Source organism: Suncus etruscus, chromosome 10 (assembly GCF_024139225.1).
Source record: "Suncus etruscus isolate mSunEtr1 chromosome 10, mSunEtr1.pri.cur, whole genome shotgun sequence".
Classification (NCBI taxonomy): domain Eukaryota; kingdom Metazoa; phylum Chordata; class Mammalia; order Eulipotyphla; family Soricidae; genus Suncus; species Suncus etruscus.
Genome location: NC_064857.1, coordinates 111,108,537 through 111,130,959, shown reverse-complemented (window position 1 = coordinate 111,130,959; position 22,423 = coordinate 111,108,537). Strand labels below are relative to the sequence as shown.

At 49.3% G+C, this 22,423-nt stretch overlaps 1 protein-coding gene across 1 annotated transcript in view; it reads left to right on the top strand.

Annotated features, from left to right (window-relative positions):
• Nucleotides 1-370: 370 nt before the first annotated feature.
• EEPD1 (endonuclease/exonuclease/phosphatase family domain containing 1) overlaps nt 371-22,423 on the top strand; it is a 108,611-nt gene continuing 86,558 nt past the window's right edge. The window contains exon 1 of the mRNA XM_049782170.1: nt 371-1,260. Within this exon, the coding sequence (XP_049638127.1) occupies nt 377-1,260 (884 nt within the window). The 5' untranslated portion in view covers nt 371-376. The remainder of the gene's footprint in view (nt 1,261-22,423) is intronic.

The following is a 22,423-nucleotide window of genomic DNA, read 5'->3' as shown; positions in this document are numbered from 1 at the left end:
ACGGGCCTGCCCCTTGCCCGAAGAGCCATTCGACCCTTCACACACCTCTGACCCCCCCCCCAAAGGACTCCCCAGCCCCAGACTTCCTTTAGGTGACCGCGACCCATGAACAGCCACGGACCCCCTGGGCACGCAGGCCTCGAGGCGGGCGGGCGAAGGGCGGGGAAAGTGCCCAGCGCCCACCCACCCGTGCGTGTGCTCCGCATCTTCCAGGTGGCCGCCCGACGGACGCCGAGACATGGAGCGCGAGCGCCTGCGGTAGCTCGCGCCCCGCACCCGCACCCGCACCTTCCCTCCCCGGGGGGGGGGCGCAGAGCTTCTCGTCCCGGAGCCTCCTTCCTTCCTCCCTCCCCCCCGGGGCCCGTCCCGGCCGGCCATGGGCGGCACGCTGGGCTGCCACCGCTCCATCCCCAGAGACCCCTCGGACCCGCCCCCCGGCCGCAAGTTGAGCGCCGCCTGCAACTTCAGCACCATGCTGGTCAACCAGGAGCGGCTCAACATCAACACGGCCACGGAGGAGGAGCTCATGACCCTCCCCGGCGTGTCGCGCGCCGTGGCCCGCAGCATCGTCGAGTACCGGGACTGCATCGGGGGCTTCAAGAAGGTGGAAGACCTGGCGCTGGTCAGCGGCGTGGGCGCCACCAAGCTGGAGCAGGTCAAGTTCGAGATCTGCGTCAACAGCAAGGGCAGCTCCGCCCAGCACTCGCCCAGCTCCGTGCGCAGAGAGCCGCCGCCGGCCGAGCAGCCCGCGCAGCACCACCTGGCCGCCTCCGGGTCGCTCGCCCCGAGGGTCAACATCAACACGGCCACCCCGGCGCAGCTCGCCAGCGTGCGCGGGATCAGCGACAGGCTGGCGGCCAGCATCGTGGACCACCGCCGCGAGCACGGCCCCTTCCGCAGCGTGGAGGACCTGGCCAGGCTGGGGGGCGTCAGCGCCGCCCTCCTGGACAGGGTTCGGCACCAGGTGTCTGCCGAAAGGTCCAGGCCTCCGTCCACCCACACCAACGGCGGCCTGACGTTCACCGCCAGGCCGCACCCCAGCCCCACGTCCCTGAGCCTGCAGAGTGAGGACCTGGACTTGCCCCCCGGTGGCCCCACGCAGATCATCTCCACGCGGCCGTCCGTGGAGGCCTTCGGAGGCACCAGGGACGGGCACCCTGTGCTGAGGGCTGCCACCTGGAACCTGCAGGACTGCTCGCTGGAGAAGGCCAACAACCCGGGGGTGCGAGAGGTGGTGTGCATGACACTTCTGGAAAACAGGTGAGGACGGGGCCTGACTTGTGCCGCTGGGTGTGGGAACATTGCAGGGGAAGCGCATGGATTCAATGCTCTAGAGGCCCTGGCCACTTGCCACCTGAGGCCCTTAGGATCTCTAAATACCCTGGTCCGTGGCCTGTGTTTGGAATGTCCTGTCCCTGAGGTCATTTGGTAATCTAGAGAGACCAATATGCATGCATGTTGGAGACCAATATGCACAGAGACCGCATCTTTGGAGAATGTTGATCCACAAGACTTGTTGGGGTTTACCCTAGATCAGAGGCTCACAGAGGAGGGCCCATTGCAGCTTTTGCACGAATGAGCTGCTTGGCTTTTTTGTTATTGTTGTTGGTTGTGTTGGATCCTTAAGGCTTACTCCTGACTCTGCTCTGGAGTCTCTTCTGGTGGTGAGCATAGTTGATGCCGATATGGCATCACTGGTGAGCACATCTCACTGGGAAGAAAGTCACACTTGGGAAGGAATGTCACTTTTTGGGTGGGGGAGTTTGGGGTCACACTCACACAGAGCTCAGGGGTTACTCCTGGCTCTGCACTCAGAAATCGCTCCTGGCAGGCTCCGGGGACCAAATGGGATGCCAGTATTCCAACCACCATCCGTCTGGCCTTGTGCAAGGCAAATGCCCTACAGCTGTGCTATGGCTCTGGCCTAGGAATGTCACTTTTAATCCACAGAATATGCTTATTTGCGTGCACAAAACTGTCTTTAAAAAAACAGATATTTGCAAATGCAAGTGCTGTGTGTATTTACCAAAAGGTTGTGAATGAATCACTCTTCATTCTTTTTCCTTATTTAGCCCGAAGTTGGTCTCTAGGCCTACAATTACAGCCCCAAATATATGTAACCTTTCCTGTCCCTTAACCAGAAAAGAACCCCTGCTGACATGTGGCGAATGTTGGCCAGGGTTTCCCATTTGAAGCACCAGGAGAATTGTAGGGAAAGAACTCTTATCACAGTGTTTACGTTTTTCACAGCCCGGCTCCCAGCAGGCATTTCCGGGAGACCCCCCCCCCCAACCGGCACCCTGAAAACAAAGCAGTGCTATTGTGGGGTGACTCCTGCTGCTCCTGCTGTTAGTGAAACAGTGTGTTGGACTCAGGCTGAGCTTCAGGAAGGAAAGAAATCACTACTCAGTCTTTCCCAGGTCACCAAGCCTCTGACCCTGGTTTCAGGTCTTACCCCTTACCAGTGGTAAGGGTGCTGTGTGTCATTTACTGTTTTTCTCTGTGCTGAGTCCTCTGCTTCTGAAGTGAGTTCCTGGGGTGGGGGGTGGGAGATCACAGTGCATGTGGCAGAGCTTCGAGGTAGATGAGGAAAGAGACAACCGGGTCACTGTCCTTTGCACTGTTCCATGCACACCCCGTTCCTGAGAAGCCAATGCTTCAACTCAGAGCCAGCCTCACAGTGTTGCCGTTTTGTGCCCCTCTTCCCTCATTCTGTTTGCAGAATAGCCCATGCGTCTAAGAGAACTTAGCTGTTGGGGGTGTTTCTCAGAGAGGGCTCAGCAGTGTGGGTGTCTGTTCAGGAAAGCAGGGCTACTGTTGGATTCCTAAAGCTCCCTTTGGCAAGTGGAGGGGGGGGGGTCACTGGAGGTGGGGTGGGGGGCTGCCTGCCTCAGACACTGCTTCTTTCAAATCTGTTCCCTGGAGCAGTTTTGGCTGCAGCCTCAGAACAGACGTGGGAATTTCTGCTCCTGCATGCTTGGGGCTCAGCAGTGCCCCAGAAACTTGAGCTTCAGGTGCCATCAGCTGTTTCTGGGAGTGGGGGGGGGGGTGTCTGCTCAGCAGGTTCCTTCCTGGCCATCCCTGCTGATAGATCAGGATACACTAGCAAAGATTTCCCAGGACCCAGTTCTCTGTAAGTACCTATCTGCATGTACCCCAACCCTATATTCACACCAGCTCTTAGAAGCCATGACCTTGGCCTTGTATATCCGAGGGCCTGTACTGTACTATCCCTGGACATGGTTGTAGCTCCTGCTATAGTTCTCACCTCGAGATGTTCTTTCTGCCCAGGGCCTAATGGGGCTGACTCAGCCTGGGGCATTAGAGAGCGTGGAGGACAGAACAGGGGAGCACAAACAGGCAGCAGCAGCCTTGTGGGGATGCCCTGCAGTGGAAGGCATCCAGGCTGCCAGGGACTCTGAGGAAGGGACAGGCAAGAGCAAATGCTGTCCAACTGAGTCAGAATTCATCCCAGCCTTCCTTTTTTCTTTGGATCTGCTGATTTGGGCAGGCATTAAACTAAACTGCTGTGCTCAGGGAACGGAATGTAAAGAAGAGTTTCCCTGGAGCCAGTGGGGGAGACATACCCGGAGGAGGCCTGTCACAGACAGAGGAGCTCTGTCACAGCTGCCTCACACGCCTCTCTGCTGTCTACAGTGAGCTCAGAGCTTCCCCAGTGCTTATTTGTGTTGGGTAAACATGAGGTAAGAGGCTTGGGGACTGAGTATTTGGCAGGCAGGAGTGGGGCCACTTGCCTCTGTGACTGTCCTGGGATGGACTCTGAGGGACAGCTGGTATGGCCAAGTGGCTTGTGCTTCCTCACAACTATGCAGGCTTCCAGAGAGCTCTGTGCATTCTCCGATTCACAAATACCTCTTGCATTCCTCTCAGTGGCAAGAGGAAACACATTTAGCTCAAGCAGGAATGGATGCAGGTCGTTTCCAGGTGCTTCTTGTCTTCTTTCATGATCTTACAAGTAGGTGTTTCTCTAGTCCTAGCAGACTTTGTCTTTTCCAGCAGTTTTCACATGTGTTTCTTTTCCCCAATTCTGGGATGTAAGTAATTAGGAATCTTTCTCCATTTCTGGGTGAGGAAGCCAAAGCTAGAGAACCCAGTGGCTTGCCGCTTGACTGTCCCCTAGCTAATCAGCCTCTTTTTGGCAACTAGGATCCAGATTTTCAACTTGAGGCCCAGCCTTTGCAAGGGCATCGCTCTTTTCTGGTGTCCATGCCAGATAGTTTTCTGTTCATCACAATTTTTTTTTACCCGTTGTAAAGACATTTGAAGAGAAATTTTGCATTTTTTTTCTGTGTTGGTGAAATCCCACCAATATTTGTCTCAGTGCTTACATCTGCTGAATGCGGCTGGTGCAAAAGGAGAAAAAGGAACCTGCTTCTGCTGACGAGGGACTTGCTGCTTGGATGGTGGGTTTGGTTTTTTGTGGTGTTTTAAGCTTGCTTTCTGGGATACCAGTATGTGTGTGTGTGGGCGGGTGGGGAGGGTCTCCTGCTTCCCATGAGCTACTGCATTCCTTGATGAAAGAGCAAGACTAAAAAAGAGGAGTTGTTTCTGCTAAATAGCCTTGAAAAAAAATTTTTTTTTCTTTTTAGTTTTTTTGGGCCACACCTGGTGATGCTCAGGAGTTACTCCTGGCTAGGTGTTTAGAAATCGCTCCTGGCTTGGAGGATCATATGGGATGCCAGGGATCAAACATCCATCCATCCTAGGTCAGCCGCATGCAAGGCAAACGTCCTACCGCTTGGGCCACTGCTCCGGCCCCTCCTTACAAAATTTGGTTACAGCCTGTGAAAGGGATGAAGATGACTTGACTTCTGCTTGTCACTTTGTGGTGAGGTGTTCTATTTCAGAATGCGACTTTGGTTTCTGACGGTCTAAATCCTGCAGGAGCTGACAGGTAATCTTTAAAAGAAATAAGGTTTAGCAACACAACTCCACTCATTTTCCACGTGGCCTGCTTCAGAAGCGAACGTACACTTTCAAGTCTTTTGCTTCACAGTGGCCTAGATCTAATCTGCACATCACCATGGGACCAAAGTAGGGATTGGGGTCGTGCCTGGCGGCAAGTCCTGATTATGAAAAGAGAGGGTCTGATTTACCTGGCCTGGTCAGGAGGGCAGCTAGGGGCAATGTCTGTCTTACTCAGAGAAATACTTGGAATAATCAGCCACTGTGGACACACGCTCAGTTCCGGAGCTCACTTGGAGACTGGGTAATTCATGGGAGTTCAATGCTGATAGATAAATGGGCAAACCTCCATCTGGTATTATATGTGTGTGTTCGAGTGAGAGTATTTGAGAGTACATGTGTAAGAAAGTATATATTTACGTGTGTGTGGTATGTGTGAGAGAGAGGAGAGAGAGAGTGAGAGAGAGAGAGAGAGAGATCGAGAGAGATCGAGAGAGAGAGAGAGAGAGATCCCTGAGTGTGATTGATCTGGTTTCTTTTCCTCACGTGAATGATTAGTTCATCTCTGGGGATTGTGGTTAGTGGATACACCTTGTTGGAACATCTGGAAATAAGATGCCTGAGCTACTCCCTCAAGTTGAAATTGGGAGAACATTTTGACAGCTGTGGAAACTGAGGCTCAGACAGAGAAATAATATCCATATGGCTTTTAGAACTGTAGCTGCCTTTGTGTGACTTCAGGGAGTGGAAGTGCCTCTTAATTCTTTGGTTTGCAAATAAACCTGTGCCACCTGTGTGGTCCCAAGTGCTGGGGTCTTTCCACGGTGGGCCAAGCCTCAGGGCTGTGGCCAGACCCCTGGCACTGAGACCAGCCCTGCAGGTTTTTCTTCCTGTAGGACAGAACTTATGGCCAGAGAGTAGCAGTACCCACTGCTTGGCCCTCAAGAACTGCAATTGGGGTTCAGCTCTGAGCTGTGAACTCATTTTCAGAGGAGGGTGGGCTATGTGCAGAGAGAAAAGAGCTGTGAGCAGATGATGGTCCCACCCTGCACAGTATTTATCTCACCAGGAAGCTGTTTGTTTCCATGTTTTCTGAAGGCTAGACTGGGTTGAGTCTATTTGTATGTGTGTGAGGGTGGGTTGCTGTGTGGATGCTCCCAGGTACGATTTGTGCCTTTATCCATTCATGCATTCCTTTTGGGGTGCTCTCACTAAGTCCCATCCTCTGCATTAGCTTCTGGTAAGTTAGGTGAAAAAAGAGTCCATCTTTGTCCTTTGGGAACTTACAGATGAGGGAGGGTGGTGAACCCCGTTATTACACAGGCTTGGAATGATGGGCAGTGCCAAGGTTGTACAGGTTCAGGAGCAGGGCGGATAGAGCTCCTTGGAAGCTGGGCAGGAAGGGGCGGACTTAAGAGCTAGCGTAGAAGCCCAAGAGGGCTTATTGGGCCAGGAAGGCAGTATTAGGATGCCCCTGGATGGCCTGGTGGAGTGGTGCCAGCACTGCTCTTACAGAGCAGCAGGCATGCTCCATCCACACAGAGTTATTGAGCTGGAGGCAGACTCTAGTGGCAGATGGGAGCTCCAGGCAGTGGACCTCAGAGTGGAGAGGCTGTGCAGGCAATGATGGGGAGGAATAATAAATGAGGGTTCCTGCTATTGTGGGGAACTGGACAGCTTGGCCTCTTTGGAGTAGCAAATGGGTTTCCTGGGTAGGAAACAGGCTTAGTGGCATCTCATAGACCCCAGATCTGTTCTTGTGTCTCTTCATGACTTCCACATGATCCTCATGTGTTCTACACATGACCTCTGTATGCCCTCCATGCCCTCTCTGCATGCCTTCTGCATGACACAGCTAGCTAACCTCAGTTTTGCCTCTTGCTCTTTCCTTGGGATTTGGTACCTGGGGGATAAGGGAAAGACCCAGGGCTACTCTGACTGTAGGTTCTTAGGAGCATATTTGGGGGTGGGGATATTGGTTAACTATCAAAAGACATTTCTGTAAATTCAGTGTACCATCCCCACTCCCAATCATGGCCGAAGGTACTGGAGCCCCTAGTCTGGCAACGGGAAGCTCCTTCTTCATAGGGGACACATGACTGGGCATAAGGGCCCCTGACACTGAGGAGAGGACCCAGGGGACCAAAGGGCAGGACTCAGCTGGGTGGATGGGCAGGAGCTGGAAGCCGCTGCCCTGTTGCCTAAGATCTGGGCTGGACCACTTGCCTGGCTTCCAGTGTGGTGTCTAGACAGGAACAGAAAAGGCTTATGCAACCCCAAAAATCAGGCCTCCCTTTGGAAGAGGCGAGGTGTGAGCTATGGACATGGATTATACCTTACTGCTGGTACAAGAAGAACCTGCTTGGTTCCACAGTATGGAACCTGGGCAGAGCACATGCTATCTGTGTGCAAGGCTCTGGGTTTGATCCTCAGAACTGTGCCTCCTGAGCATTGTCAGGTTGGGTGTGCCCCCCCCCATAAAAAAAGATCAAAAGCTCCCCTTGAAAGGCTTTTATCTTGGGATTCTTTGGCACCCATCTCTCCCAATAGCAAATAAAACGATGCGTGTCTCTGAAGTGTGGTGTCTCATCACGCACACCCAGGTCTGGGCGTGCAGATGTGCCACCAAACGGAAATGCCATGCCAGTGACTTCCATCCATTCACGCAGCCGGAGATGCCATCACAGTGTCCCTTTCAGACTTCCATTCCCTAGCAGTGGTAAGGCTCCTCAGCAGTGCCTGAGCTGTGTGGCTGGCATCACAAAGCTTGAGTAAAACAAATCAACAGCCGAGTCCAGCGTAGCGGAGCTGAGGGTATCTGTCCTAAAGCGGAGCTTGGACTCCTTCCACTGACCTCTTGCCTGAAGCAGCCCTGGGCCACCTTTCCTGAGTACAGCTTCCCAGCTCCGCTGTTTCCCAGAAACCCTGTTTCCTGTGAATTCTATTTTGGTCCAACCATTACCTGATTAAGTGGTTATTGTGGGCCATCAATTGTTTTATCTTGAGGTCACTGTAAAGTGCTGAGATGCAGAGTTCCATCCCAGAACCTTCATTCACTTAGCCGTGTTTAAGGTTGCGTGTATTTGGGCTTCGATTTTTACAGTGCTTTGTGGCTGGGACTCCGGTTTGCTAAATCCAGAGCAGGAGGGTGAATTAAGTACTTTTTTTTTTCTTTTTTGGTTTTGGGGCCACTCCCCAAACCTTGCGATGCTCAGGGCTTACTTCTGGCTCTATATTCAGGGATTACCTGTGATGGGCTTTAGGGGATCATATATGGTGCTGGGGAACCTGGGTCAAACTGCAAGCAAAGCAAGTGCCCTCGCCATTGTCCTGTCTCTCTGGCCCCTGCTTGTCTTTCTTCACAGTGCTACTACACAGGGCCTGTTCAGTGGCACCATTATTTCTCATGCACCATTATTTCTAAAAAATACCCATGTGTAATATACTCTTTTTAAAGACTTCTCCAGAAAGTTTTCATCCAGGAAAATCTGGCCTGACTCTTACAGTTATTTTTTCAGACTCCATTTTCTTTTTTTGGGGGGCTACACCCGGTGGTGCTCAGGGGTTACTCCTGGCTGTCTGCTCAGAAATAGCTCCTGGCAGGCACAGGGGTCCCTATGGGACACCGGGATTCGAACCAACCACCTTAGGTCCTGGATCGGCTGCTTGCAAGGCAAACACCGCTGTGCTATCTCTCCGGGCCCAAAACTCCATTTTCTTAATGGGGAAAAGGTATCGGGTCCTTAAACTCTGCCAGAACCACCAGCAGTCCTGTCCTGCTCTGCAGGTGAACTCTACAGCTTCTGGCTTCTCCCTATTTTACTCATCAGTTTTTACAAAGTGGTTTCCAGTTCTTCATTCATCTCGTTTGGGGGTATCCTACATGGCGCTCAGAAGGCCTGGGGACCCCTCACAGCATTTCAGCTCACTGGGCCTGCAGTTCAATGTCAAGGTCTGAGGATGCTCTGCTCAGGACCTGCTGGTCTACCCCCAAACCCCAACCCGCAGTGCTTCCTCAGGCCTCCAGTTCAACCGGTGAGGGACTGGGAATGAGGGGAGTTTGTCTGTCAGGAATCAAGCTTGCTCTGTGTGAGGCAAGTGCCTTAACTCTGGTATGAATTTGAAGACTCATTTAAAAATTTAGTTAGTTGGGTTTGGGAGCCACATCCTGCTGTGCTCTGGACTTAATCCTCATTGTGTGCTCAGGGAACCAATTTGGGTACTGGGGATCAAACCTGGTTAGCCACGTGCAAGGCAAGTGCCTTATCCACGAAACCATCTGGTCCTGAAGGCTCATTTTAGACAAAAAATGCACTTTGGAGCTAGACTCCAGAGTTTGGTATTAGATTTTTTCTCCTAAACTAACGTTGTGTGTGTGTGTGTGTGTGTGTGTGTGTGTGTTATTTATCACCTCAGCCTTTGTACTAAACAAGTTCACTCTCTCCAACTTGGTTCCAGTTCCTTAGAGCCTAGTTTTTCATCAGTATATTTTTTCATCAGTATATTGATTTATATAGTATGTACTATATAGTATATAGGTTAATGATACTATAAATATAGTATATTTATATGTATATGTATAGCATGTTTACTAATATGATCAGTATACATATTAGTATATGATATTAATACAAAACATGGTATGTGATTGATATATAATGATATATCTACGTATCCACTAGCTATTTCTTCAAAGTGGAACAATGTTATTTCTAAAGCATCTGGGTCAGAATATTGGTGTGATTTGAGGCATCACTACTCATGCTTGGCCCCTCAGCATCCTAGGAGAGAATGGAAGAGTCTGGTGGGAGGCGTGAGCAGAGACTGGCGAGAACACTGTGTGTACTCTCGTGTTAATGTCTGGGTCTCAGCATTTTGGCGTTTAGGCTGCAAATGTCTATTGTGAAGTTATGATTTATTTGAGTTATTTATTTAAGAGTTATTGATTCAGTTCCCCTCATCCCTCACCTACCCAGTCTTTAGCAAATTTCAGAAATAAAAAAGATAAAGAGGGGCTGGGGAGAGCTCCAAGGACTGGTACAAAATGTGCTTCTGAGAATCCCTGAGTGCGATCTCTGCATGGCAGCCGCCACCTCCCTCCCAGCAACACTGGCTGAAGCTCTGAGTCTTGTCACTCTGCTTGGCTCGAGCAACTCCACAGCATTGTTCTGAGAACTAGGTACTTGGAGCTCTTTGAACCCCTGAGCACTGCTGGGGAGCCCTTCTTACCCCTAAATATTTCAAATATGATAGCAGTGATCCTGAGATTTCAGAGTCAGTAGCTCAGCCAGACAGCATTTATTTCAGTGGCCTGTGGAGCCAGCATTGGACCTGCACCACCTTTTCTGAAATTCAGAGGTGAGTTGAGTTTTCAGGCTCAGTTCTTGATGTGCACCAGTAACCAGGCCATGTGCACAATCGTTTCTCTGCCAGGAGATCAGCTTCTGATGTGGGGGGGGGGGGGGTATGTTGAGGTGTATAATCCCCACAGCCAAGGACAAGTCTGCTTACTTGCGATCTCACTGTACTGTTCTGATGCACTGAATGTTTGTGAGAGAAACCAGCAGTGCTGCAGAATTCCAGCTCAGAAATGGCGGCTCCTCTCTCTCAGATTGCTGGGGTCTGTCCAGCTGCTCTTGCTCTCCTGCCACTTCTCTCCCATGGACTTGCAGTGCCCACTGTGCTCGTGAAGTGCCAATGGCCCCTGGAAGTATCGTCCCCTGCCAAGGCAGCGGAGCCCTTCACTGAGCCCTTCCTTGTCCTTGGCTGTGGGGATTATGCACCGGAACATGCCCCCCACCCTCTACAGCCAGGCTGCTGTGAGAGGGGACAAGCCAGAGGTCACTTTCCTGAATCACATGTTACCCTCCTATTCCCATCCTGGAGCTGGGCTCGCATACCCTGGTCAGAGCCCCCCACATCACATGGAGCCCATGTCTACCTCTTTCTTGGGTGACATGTTCCCATGTTACTCACACGCTGCTCACATGCTGAATTTTGACTGTGCTACTGCTGATGCCTACATACCCCTGACTGGTGTGACCTTTTCCCCTCTCTTGGACCTGTGACCAGGACAGTCATGTTGGCAGGCCACATCTCAGAGCAACCTTTGGGCTTAGGCTTTGGAATCGAGCCAGTCTTTCTTGGGGCAGGGGCTCATCTGATGGTGCTCAGGGCTGTTCTTAGTTTTTTGTTCAACCCTTGGTGGTGCTGGACTGGGGGAACCCTAATGCTGTGTCAGGGATAGAGCTGGGATTGGCAAGGACCTTTCTCCTGTATTAGCTCTCTGTCCGCACCCCATTATTATGCCCAACCTCTCAGCTCCTCTCAGCCTCCCCACAGGCTGCTCCTTCCTTCCCCTCCCCAGAACAGTCTCTTTGTGGTAGGCTCTGGGGTTCAGCCTCCAGCACTCTTAGACACCCCAGCACTCAGGAATTTTCAGGAAGGAGAAATGACCACTGCCATTGATTGTTTGCTTTGCCACCCATGTACTGGCTCAGCCCTTTGCATTCATTAACCAGCTAAATCATCCAGTCTGCCTTAAGCGGAAGGGGTCTTATCTTTGGGAATTTAGGTCACCCAATCCCTGGTGACATGGTCTGAGTACAGCAGCAGACCTCATGGCCAGGAACAGTTGCTCAGAGTATCACCAGCACGAACATTCCAAGTCCGAAAAAGAATTAGCCTGGAATAGGGCGGTCATACCAGTCTCTTGGACCCTGTGTGTCTAGAAAATGTGCAAACACAAATTTGATTTGATCTTGGGGTGCTCCCTGGAATCATTCTCAGCCCTGGAGGAAACGATTTCTTTCTGTATTCAGTGAGGTCAAGAGTCTGGGACCCAGGGCCGGAGTGGTGGCACAGCGGTAGAGATTCGCCTTGCACACGCCTGACCTAGGATGGACTGAGGTCCGATCCCCCAGTGTCCCACATGGTCCCCCCAAGCCAGGGGCAGTTTCTGAGTACATAGTCAGGAATAAGCCCTGAGCGTCATCAGGTGTGGCCCCAAAACAAAACAAAATAAAAAAAGTCTGGGGCCCTAGGCTTGTTCTCTCAAGGCTGTGCTCTCTCTTGAACATTCTCTCTCTTTTTCTCTGCTTTTTTCCCACCCTGGAGAAGCTGTGTTCTCTCTTGAATATGTGTTCCTTTCTCTCCCCTCTCATCTTTTTAATTAAATTTTATTCAATAACAATTTTATTCAAACCTTTTCTCAATAGTAGATATATTTATATGTCACTTATTTATTTATAATTATATATTTATAAATATATAAATATAATATTAAATACATTTTATAAATATATTAAATATTTTACATTATTTATTATATACATAAATATAGACACACAATTTTGAGGAAGCTACATTAAAAAATAAATAATAAACAACCTTAATAAACAGTTTGCCAACTATCCAGCTCATCCCTTTGAAGTGTCTCATCCAATGATATTTAATATGCTCACAGAATTCTAGAAGCATTCTCACTCCTCTAGAATGCTTCTGTGATCTCAGAAGGAAGCTCTTAGCCTGCCAGCACACATGTCCTTCCAGCACCAGACAGCCATGAACCAGCAGAGTTTTCTGTAGCTTTGGAGCTCCATGGTGTCTTACAGCATATGACTCTTGTGACTTGGGTCATGGTTCAAGTTTCCTCCATCTTATAGGATGGACATTTCTCTCTCTCCCTCCTTTTTTTGGTGGGGTAGGGTGATGTGGGGCAGGGATTAAAGCTGGAGCCTCACACCAGTGAGACACAGGCTTTAGCCTTTTGCCAGATCCTCAATGCTTGAATAATATTTGATTAGTTGGCTGTATCACATCATCTTTATGCAGTCATTATCTGATGGACCTGAGATGTTCCTATGTGGTTGTTAACCATGACACCACTGTGAACATATATGCTGCTTTTGCGTGGTTATGTTTTCCTTTCCCAGGGGCTTATCCTTGGGAGTAGAGCTGCTGAGTTGGGGGTAATTTGATGAAAAGTTTTGAGGAGAGCCAACCATTTTCAGGATGGCATCATGATTTCACATGCCCCCCCCACCCCAGAGGAGCACGGGCCTCCCATTTGCCCACATCCTCTCCAGGCCTTGCTATTGACTGTCTGTTTGAACATGACTAATGGGGGGCATGACGTGGAAGTTGATTGAGGCCTCAAATTGTGTTTCTCTGATGAATAATGAAACAACATTTGAGCTTGTTGGCCCAGTGCATAAATGTCTGTTAATCCAAGCTGATCAGCTTCAAAGCTGACAGGACATCTGTGTGCTGATTATTTCTTAATTTCCTTGTCCCGTGCTCAGAAGTCACTGAACTTGATCTAGAACAGGGGTCTCAAACTTGCGGCCCGCAGGCCATTTGCGGCCCTCCATACAGCATTTTGTGGCCCTGCCCTAGAGGAATCTTTTTTGTTTTGTTTTGTTTTGTTTTGTTTTGTTTTGTTAGTTGTTTGGCTCACACACACACACCCCCCAATGTTCAAGGCTTACTACTGATTTTGCACTCAAGGATCACCCCGACTTTGCCTCCTGTGGCCCCCAGGTAAATTGAGTTTGAGATCCCTGATCTAGAGTAATTCCTTAGAATCAGGAGAAAATGCCCCAGACTGCAGTCTTTGATGCGCCATCTGCAGATTCTTTTGACACACTTTATGTTTCATACTGAGTTTAATTTTAGCAGATTTTACTTCTTCTGAGCATGTAAAGTAACCAGGTTTTCTGATTTAAGTTCTGTGTTTCAGTTCTTGTCTAAATCAAAATGTAATGGACAGTGCCCCAGGCATTGCAGGGAGACCTTCCAACATTCCATCACAGTAGCTGCCACTCTGCTGGCCTCAGCTGAGAACTTGCCTTAAAAGGTGCCTAAAGCAGGCCTGACCCTGGTTGTCCCTGGCAAGCCACAGTCTGTTGGGTTTGCATCCTTATTCTCTGAACACAGTGGACTGAGTCATTCCACACTTCCTTTTCTGCATTCTGAGTCTTCGATGCGGGCCTCCCGATTTCTCATTTATCTACAGTGAAAATGTCTGTGTGTGTGCACTTCATCCTCTTACATCCCCTCCCCCCGACTTCCAGTGCAACATGTTAAATAGGTCCTTGCCCAGAGTCTTGGAAAACAATGTTCTAAACCTACAAAACGGAGAATTTTTATAGTTTCCAGATGGTTTTTTGCTTCTGGCCACTGCTCAGTTACTGGCCATGTGGGAGGCAGGTGCTGTGGCATGGTCCAATCATTCTGCCAGGATCCATCACGGTCACTTTGGCCTTCCTGCTGTGCACTGTACCAGACTTGTACTTCAAGGCCACTCTTTTGAGTTTGTCCTGTAAGGATCATGTTTGCTTATTGTGTAAATATTTGTTTACTTTCCTCTTCAATTGCTGCCTTTGAAAGACTCACAACTTCACTTCTTGCTAGAAGCTGTTTGGTCTCAGCTGCTGCCTGGTTCTTCCCCATAGTCTTGTGCCTTCTCCGCTCCTTAGAAGTTCTTTCTTTTGATGTCGTGAATGAATCGGTTCCCTCCAGCAGACTGTGCACACATCCATTTTACCCCAAGTTCCATTTTATACTCCCAGTTTCTTGAAATTTATCTCTTTCTTTCCATTTCTAAGAAATTTGTTTCTTTATGACTTTTGATGTGCCCTGCCCTCTATTACAGCTGTGGTGGTTGTGAAGGCAGAGGGCAGCATGCATGAATGCTCCTTGAGGTGGCACCTCATTCTTTAGTGGTGTTTGTACCATGCCTTGCTGTGCTGTGACTAGGCTTGACTCGCAGTGCTGAAACCTGTGTGTAGCTGTTGCTGACGAGCTTCAGTGGAACTCAAGTTTGTGACCTTTAGCTTGCCAAATAGCAGCCCAAGTCTGCTTTTGCTCTGGGCCACGACATTTAAGTTCTTTATTGATCTGAATTTTCTTTTTGCATCAGTCTGAGGCAAGAGTCCAGCTCTGCCCCTCCCCTTCCCCTCCAGTTTTCTCCATCACCATCTGTGATCCACTGACTTTGTCACATGTGTCCCTTAAGTTTAGGGGCCTGTCCATTGCTGCTATGCCATTTCCATGAGGCTTTTAACACCACAACAATATCTGCTTGATAGTGTTCATTTGTTCATCTCCTTTAAAATTTCCCAAGAGGTGCCAAGGATGTGGCTCAGATGGCCAAGCACTTGCCTTGCATGTGGGAGACTCTGGGTATGACCCCAGATATCCCTTGGCTCCTGAGCGCCTTGGGGTGAAGGAGTCTACGTGTGGCCTTTACAACGAGAAGATAGAATAGAACTTTGCTGAGGCTGAAGCCATAAGACAGTGGGCAGAGCATTAGCCTTGCCCATAGCTGCACCAATTTTGATCTTCACTCCTTATTATCCCCCAGTCCCAGCTAGAAGTGACCTATGAGTATACCACCAGGAGTGAGCCCTGAGCACAATGGGTGTGAGTGTGTGTGTGTATGTATGTGTGTGTATGTATGTGTGTGTATGTATGTGTGTGTATGTATGTATGTGTGCGTGCCCCTCCCCCCCTTAAAACTCACCTGATTGTCTTTACTGTCTCACTTTCTCAGAGCATCTCGTTGAAATTTGATTCACAATTGCCATAGACTTTGTACATGAAGTTTGAGAACATTGTTCTGTTCTGTTCTGTTCTGTATGGGGGTCATACCCAGGAATGCTGAGTGGTCAACCCCAAGACTCTGGAACCACAGCTGGCAGTGCCGTGACCCTTCCTTGAACTTTCATATTTCTTCGTTCACATATTCTTTGGGTTTCTGTTTTGTTTGTTTGTTTGTTTTCACTTTGGGACCACTCCTGACTGTGCTCAGGGCTTACTCCTGGCTCTGTGCGTAGGGATCAGTCCTGGTGGGATTTAGGGAACCGTAACGTGATACCAGGGATCATACTGGCCACATACAAAGTAAAGAATACTCTACCTGCTATTTCTCCAGCCTCTTGAAGTATGGTTTAGAAACTTGTGATAGAACTTACAGCGTATTTTTCACTGTGCTTTCTTTTCCCCCGAGGGCCCTGTACATTTTTCTGATTAGTACATTTGAGCTGCTTTGATTCTAGTTTCTGAAAGCTCTGAAGGATGAAGTTCCAAGATTCGGTTCTGTTCCTCCTTCAGCTGTTTCATGTGCTAATTGGCACAGGCTCTACAGCTACCTCGTTTGTAGCGAGGCTCTGCTTTAAACTCATTCAAATATAACCGATACACAACAAACTGTTTTAGTTTTAGGTTGATAAGATAATGATTTGGCATTTGTACACACTACAAAACGACCACCACAAATAAAGCTAGTTAGCATGCATCACCGTATATAGTTAAATTTTCTTTTTCCACGATGCAATCTTTTACATAGGCCCACAGTTCTCACTCTTTTCTAGCAGGAGTAAAAGCTTGGAGACCTCAATTCTGTCTCCTTCTGCTTTCTGTTCTTGCCTTGAATCACTTCAGTTCATTTTGTCTTTCTTTGTGATTCTCATTCGTATAAGTAGAAATCAAACTTCTGGCCATCTCCTCTCGATCAGATTGTTCTTCTCGGCATGATTAGGAATACAGATCTCAGTGCAGCCTGTCAAGGTTTATGTAAGTGGTTTAAAAACATACTATTTGGGGCCGGCGAGGTGATGCTTGAGGTAAGGTGTCTGCCTTGCAAGCGCTAGCCAAGGAAGGACCGAGGTTCGATCCCCCGGCATCCCATATGGTCCCCCCAAGCCGGGGGCGATTTCTGAGCGCTTAGCCAGGAGTGACCCCTGAGTATCAAACGGGTGTGGCCCGAAAACCCCCTAAAATAAAAAAAAAATTAAAGCATAAAAACATACAATTTGTGTAGTGGTTTAAAATATACAATCCCTCCCAGATGCAGAGAGCTCAAATTACAGCTGATTAAATTAAAAATTAATTTTATTGGTGGCAAACAACTCTAGTGGGGAGTCAGGCATTTTTATAGCTCGATCACAGGCTTTGGAATGATGTTTTGTAGCGCAAATGGTGTTGAGTGGGTCTCCTCTTGCTTTTTCATGCCGGATTCCCACGTGTTTGACCAGATACATCTGCCTGTACTTGCTTCCGCCCAGAGTGTCTGGGGCCCTGCGAGCTATAAATACGTCCATCACTTAAAATAGATCGGTATCATTCGTGTTGACGACTTCTTCGCTGCCTCTGCTTTCTTTGAGCCTAAATGTAGTTGGAAAGAGTGGCAGACTGTGGGTAGTGCTTTCTTTCTGACTGATTATCTGCTGTACAATCACCCCACGTGCCGTATCTGCAACCCAGGTGAACGAGTCTAAAGCAGGGGCATGTGTAAAATAATCCAGACTAGGCTGAGGATGAAACATGTGTAGTTTGGCAGCTTTCTATCTCGTCTCTCCAGCAAGCTGCCTGCCAGAACTGTTTTTATTGAGCACAAAGACTAACCGCCAGGTAGGGTTAGGTAGTAAGGACAGAGTAAGGGCAGAAGGCTCAGGCTATTTTGAGTCTGTTCTGCCCCGGTTTATATAATAAGGCAATCTTTGTCTTGGGTGAAACCAAGTTGTAAACCAACAGATACAAAGAAACCAGGGATGATCTTTGTTTGGGGTAAAATAAGGTATTAAGTAATAACCTGCTAGTGCTCCCCATCATGGTCTGGCCCCAGCCCTTATGGTGCCTGGCACGGCACATCTCAGAGCAACCAGGCAAAAGTGAAAAATTGCCTTTGTTTAAAAGTTTTCTTACCAGTCACTTCCCAGGTGACCTGGTCACGGCTAAAGCCATTTTGGCTCCTCCCTGACTTTGTTCTTTTGCATAGTTCAAGGCCATACTCTCAGGATCGATTTTGGCATCCCAGGTGAGCCTTTAGTTTCTTCAGTTGAAACCCAGGCAATGTGGGTGGTCCTTGGGCTCTTAGTGATCCTCTCTAGCTCCTGCTTGCCCCTGCATTTGATTCTGCCCTTTGGGACTCCCAACTGTTGTGCCTTTAGGAACCCCTTCCCTGCCCTGCCTGATCCCAGCAGGGTCTGCCTTGGGAAGCTGGAGCTGAAGGTGATAACTTTCCCAACGTCATCCTTGGAGAGCAAGGCTCCCCAGTGTGTGTCCTGGTTTCCGATTGGGAACAAGCAGTGCCCACTGCATGGGACTATGGAATACTTACTCTGTCTTGGAGGTACTTTACACAGGATGCTAAGACCCTTCTTCTGTGCTAGTGACACTGCTGCTAGTGTCAGGGAGAGATGCTGTGGTGGCGTCTGACTCCCCCAGTCCTGGACCCTATAGCCTTTTAGTGAAGCACTTTCCTTGCTTACATCAACCACTGTAGATCTTAGTCTAGAGGCAATGAGAAATCGCGGTCTGGTCCGTCCTGGTCTGTAGGGCCCAGGCTAATGGTTCTACAGCTCATCTTCAGGACCAGAGTGCTGCTTGGAGGCCTGGCACCACACGGTTCTGCATAGCTAGGGATAGCCCTTGAGAACTTCTGGATGGAACCACACACCTATATGAGTGTGTTAAACACTCTTGTTCATTGCTGTTGCATTAAATAATTAACAATGGGGCTGGATGGTGAATGATGCCATCCAGCCCACATGGCTCTGCAACCTCCATGCAGCCGGCGAGTTCCAGGCCCAGGTAAAATCACTCACTCACACGCAGGCTTCAGGAAGAATCATCTTTATTCATGCCCTAGCCACCACAGGTGTGTGGCCTATGTCAACCTTTCAAGCATTCAGCAATATTTTGCTAGCCCTGCATCTTATCTCCTGTTAGCCATCTTCCCTTTGGGCTCCATGCGGCCCAAAGATCCAAAAGCCAGGAAACCAAGCCGGGCCAAAAAAGAAATGGCAAAAGGGGCCGAATCCCCTGGCTCAGAGGTTTATCTATCCTTTTCCAGACCCCTCCCAGAAATGGGAGGTCTTGCAGGTAGTTACACCTATTATCCGGTTCCCAAAACTCCTCCCAGATATGGGTGGGTCTTGGGGTACACCACAATTGCCAGCCTTTCCCTAATGCTGTTTTGTACAGAAGCACAATTGTGAAGCCAGTGAAAGGGGACATGGCCTGGGATGGTTTTCAAAAAGGTACAGCAAAAACCCTGGATACATATGGCCCTGACTCATTACTGCCTCTCTGTCCCCATCTTTTGCCAGCAGCACAGGTGAGCAGAGAGCAATGTTGGCCTTGGGTACTCTCCACTTCTCAGGGTGCTTCGCAACAGGCCTGGTCCATGTGCAGGCTGTACCAGTAGGTGTGCCTGGCTCAGAGATGTGTTATGTGTCTATGAGAGTCTTCCTCAAAACCTAACTCCATTTGTGGGGTGTTCAGGGGCAGTGTCTGGCAAAGTGCTTGGGTTTTACTCTCAGGGTTGTTTAGGGATCAAACCAAGGACCTTGGCATGAACATTTACATTTACATTTAGCCCCCAGCACCCTCAGTCATTTCACCCTTTTTGGTTTTGTTTTGGGGCTACATCTGGCAGTGCTCAGGGCTTCTTCCTAGCTTTGTACTGAGGTTTTATTTCTGGTAGTACTTGGAGGGTCATGTGGAGTGCCAAGGATCAAATCAGGATTGTCAAATCAGGATTGTGCCCCGAACTCCATTCTAATGTGAGAAGTTAACAGTAATCAGTAATCACCTCACTTGTAAAGAAGGATGTGCTACTACCATGGCATGAGAGGAAGCAGTAGAAGAACATTTCTGTAACCATGGTGCTTAAATAAAGAAATTACTAAACAAATAAAAAGATGTGCTTATTCAAGCACGGTCTCTAAATCTTAGCAGTTCGACTTTTAAACCCCACTTTCTTTTTGAGAGTATTAGAGATTCACATTTTGTTGACATTCCGACTCCGCACTGAAGGACATTCCAGGTGGGGCTATGCTGTGCACTGCGTGTCAGAAGCACCCCCACTGTTCCAAATAGACCTGTCCAGAAAAAAGAAAAAACAAAACTGCCCAGAGTATCTCCATCCGCTCTGAAAGTTTATTGGGACAAGATTGTCACCTGTTAGAATTGACTGCTCTGAAGCTATTGATAAGGAGACTGTACAAAGTGCAGGACAGCTGGGCCTGACTAGGTAGGACAAGGAGGACAGGGTCCCTGAGAGAGAGGGCCATCCCCTAAGAAGTGTGGGTAGCCTTCCTAAGCAGAGAAGCTACAGCCACAGTGCACCTGGGCTGGGCAGACTGGGTAGGACAAGTGAGAAGAATAATGGCGTGAGGCCCAATGACCCCTCAGCACCCCTGCTTTTTGCTGGGATCAGTGGGTATCAAGATGCCAGAAGCCCTTCTCTCTGTCCCTTTACCATCCTCCCTGCCCCCTTTTTGTCCTTCTTGTCCCCTTACATTTCTCCCTGTCCCGTCACCCTTCTCTTTGACTCCTCACCCTTCTTCCTATCCTCTCCCTTTTCTCCCTGTCTCCTCACTGTCCTTTCTGTCCTCTCACCCTTCTCCCTGCCCCCTCTTGTCTGCCCCCTTCCAACCCTGTTCCCTGCTTGGTACTCTCAGTTCTGAGGCCATGTTTCCAGTGGCTGTTGTCTCTTCCTTTGCCTTCTGCATAGGTTACTCTTGAGTAAGATCATGCAGTGTTTGTCCTTTGGCTCTTTGGTTATCCCACTGGTCCTCTTGCTAAACTATAGCAAGAGGCAAGGTTTCCTCTACTCCCACAGGTGGGTAAGGTCCTGAATTTCTTGGAGTTCTCTGAAGTTCCTGAGCTAGAGCCTGGGCCCCATCTGCTCAGGGAGAGACCCTGTGTCCTCACTGAGGCCTCGTCTTTGTCTCCAACTCCTCATTTCTCAGGCATTCCCCATGTGGCCTCGTCTGGATCTGGACTCTCCATCTCCTGGTAGGTGCCAGCACCCCAAGGCTCCAGGGTAGCCAGCTCAGTGCCAAGCAAGGTCCTCTGGCTGTGAGCCCTCAGAGTCCTGTAAGACCCCTGTGACCATACTTAAGGCTATGCCCATACTCCTCAGGAGCTAGGACACAGTATCTGGCTCTGCCTGCCACAGTTTTTAGCTGGAGCCATGGACACTAGCTGAGGTAGTGCTATGACAAGTAGCCAGGAAAACAAGGTGATCCTAAGCCCTTTTTTTCTTTATGGGAAACTTCATCTTAAGCCCTCTCCCTGGTCCCTGTCTGAGAAGGTGCCATTGTCTTCCAAAAACTATTCCAAGTGGGAAAAAATCTGATGAAGACACTAGGAGAGATGGCGGGGAGGAACTACTGTCTGATAGTTCCAATGTTAGAAGTACTTCCTTTTTCTACTTCATTTTACATCTGTTCGGGCCACCAATTTACCAACTTTCCTTTTGACATTTTGCATACCCTTGTTCTGAAAAGGTCTTTCAGCTGAGCAGTCTTCTTGGGGAGGTCCCAGGAGCAGCCTTTCCTCCTCAACTGTGCTAGCATATTCGAGTACTCTCATTCAGGTGCATCCCGCCTGCTCCTCTCACATTTCTGTGCCAGCTCCATTTCACAGTGCACACTCATGCTAATGCTGTCATCATGCTAATGATTCTGATGTAATCATGGTCAATAAGTTCTACTATGTATGTTCGTAAATGCAAGGAGGGGTATATGGGCAAAGGCCTTCGTACTCAGAAAGATGAATGGCTCTGTAAGTGTGACTGAGGTAGGGCAGGGGTTCTTAGAATTAGCAACAGAATGATCTGGAAATGCATCTCTATGCAGTGCTTTTTAAAAAAAAATTTTTTTTGGGCCACACTCATTGACACTCAGGGGTTCCTCCTGGCTATGCGCTCAGAAATTGCTCCTGGCTTGGGGCCCATATGGGACATCGGGGAATCAAACCACGGTCCGTCCTAGGCTAGCGCCGACAAGGCAGACATCTTATCTACCGCTCTGAGCCATCGCTCCAGCCCCTCTGTGCAGTGCTTTGCCAGAGAGATAGTGCAGTGGGCAGTGCTCTTACCTAGAACACGGATCTGCCCAGCTTTTATCCCTATTACTGCATAGGGTCCCCAATCACTTCCAGGAGTGATCCCTGAGCATAGAGTCTAGGAAGTCCTGAGCATGCTGGGTTTGGTTCCAAAGAGAATACAGCAAGATAATCAGCAAATTTCCGTGAATGAAATGTGTAGGCCGAGCTCTGTATGTGCACGGCACATGCCCCAGTGTGATTTGCTGCCTCGCTCATCTCCCTTGTGGGGCCCAGGGCCTTCTTCGTGCTTTTCTGTCTAGAGTAGCACCCCAATGTCCCCAAACTGTTTCTGCCCCAGAGGCCCCTTCAGGGTCCAGAGTTCAGGGTGGATCGGACTAGAGTGTCTTCCTGGAGGTCCCTGGTTGGAATGGGGCTGTGTGGCAGGCTGAGAACCCCTCTCTCGAGCTCATGGAATGGGGGCTCTGATGCTTACCTGAGGCCTTGGTCTGGGAGCTGCAGTGAGAGAAAAGACTAATGTAGAAGCTGCAGAACTGAGTGAGTCCCTTGGGGAAGGACCCCTCAGGAGAGAAAGAAGAAGGTGGGTTCTCCACCTGTGCAAAAGCTGCTGTTGCCTGCGTCACCTCCTTATTTGTCC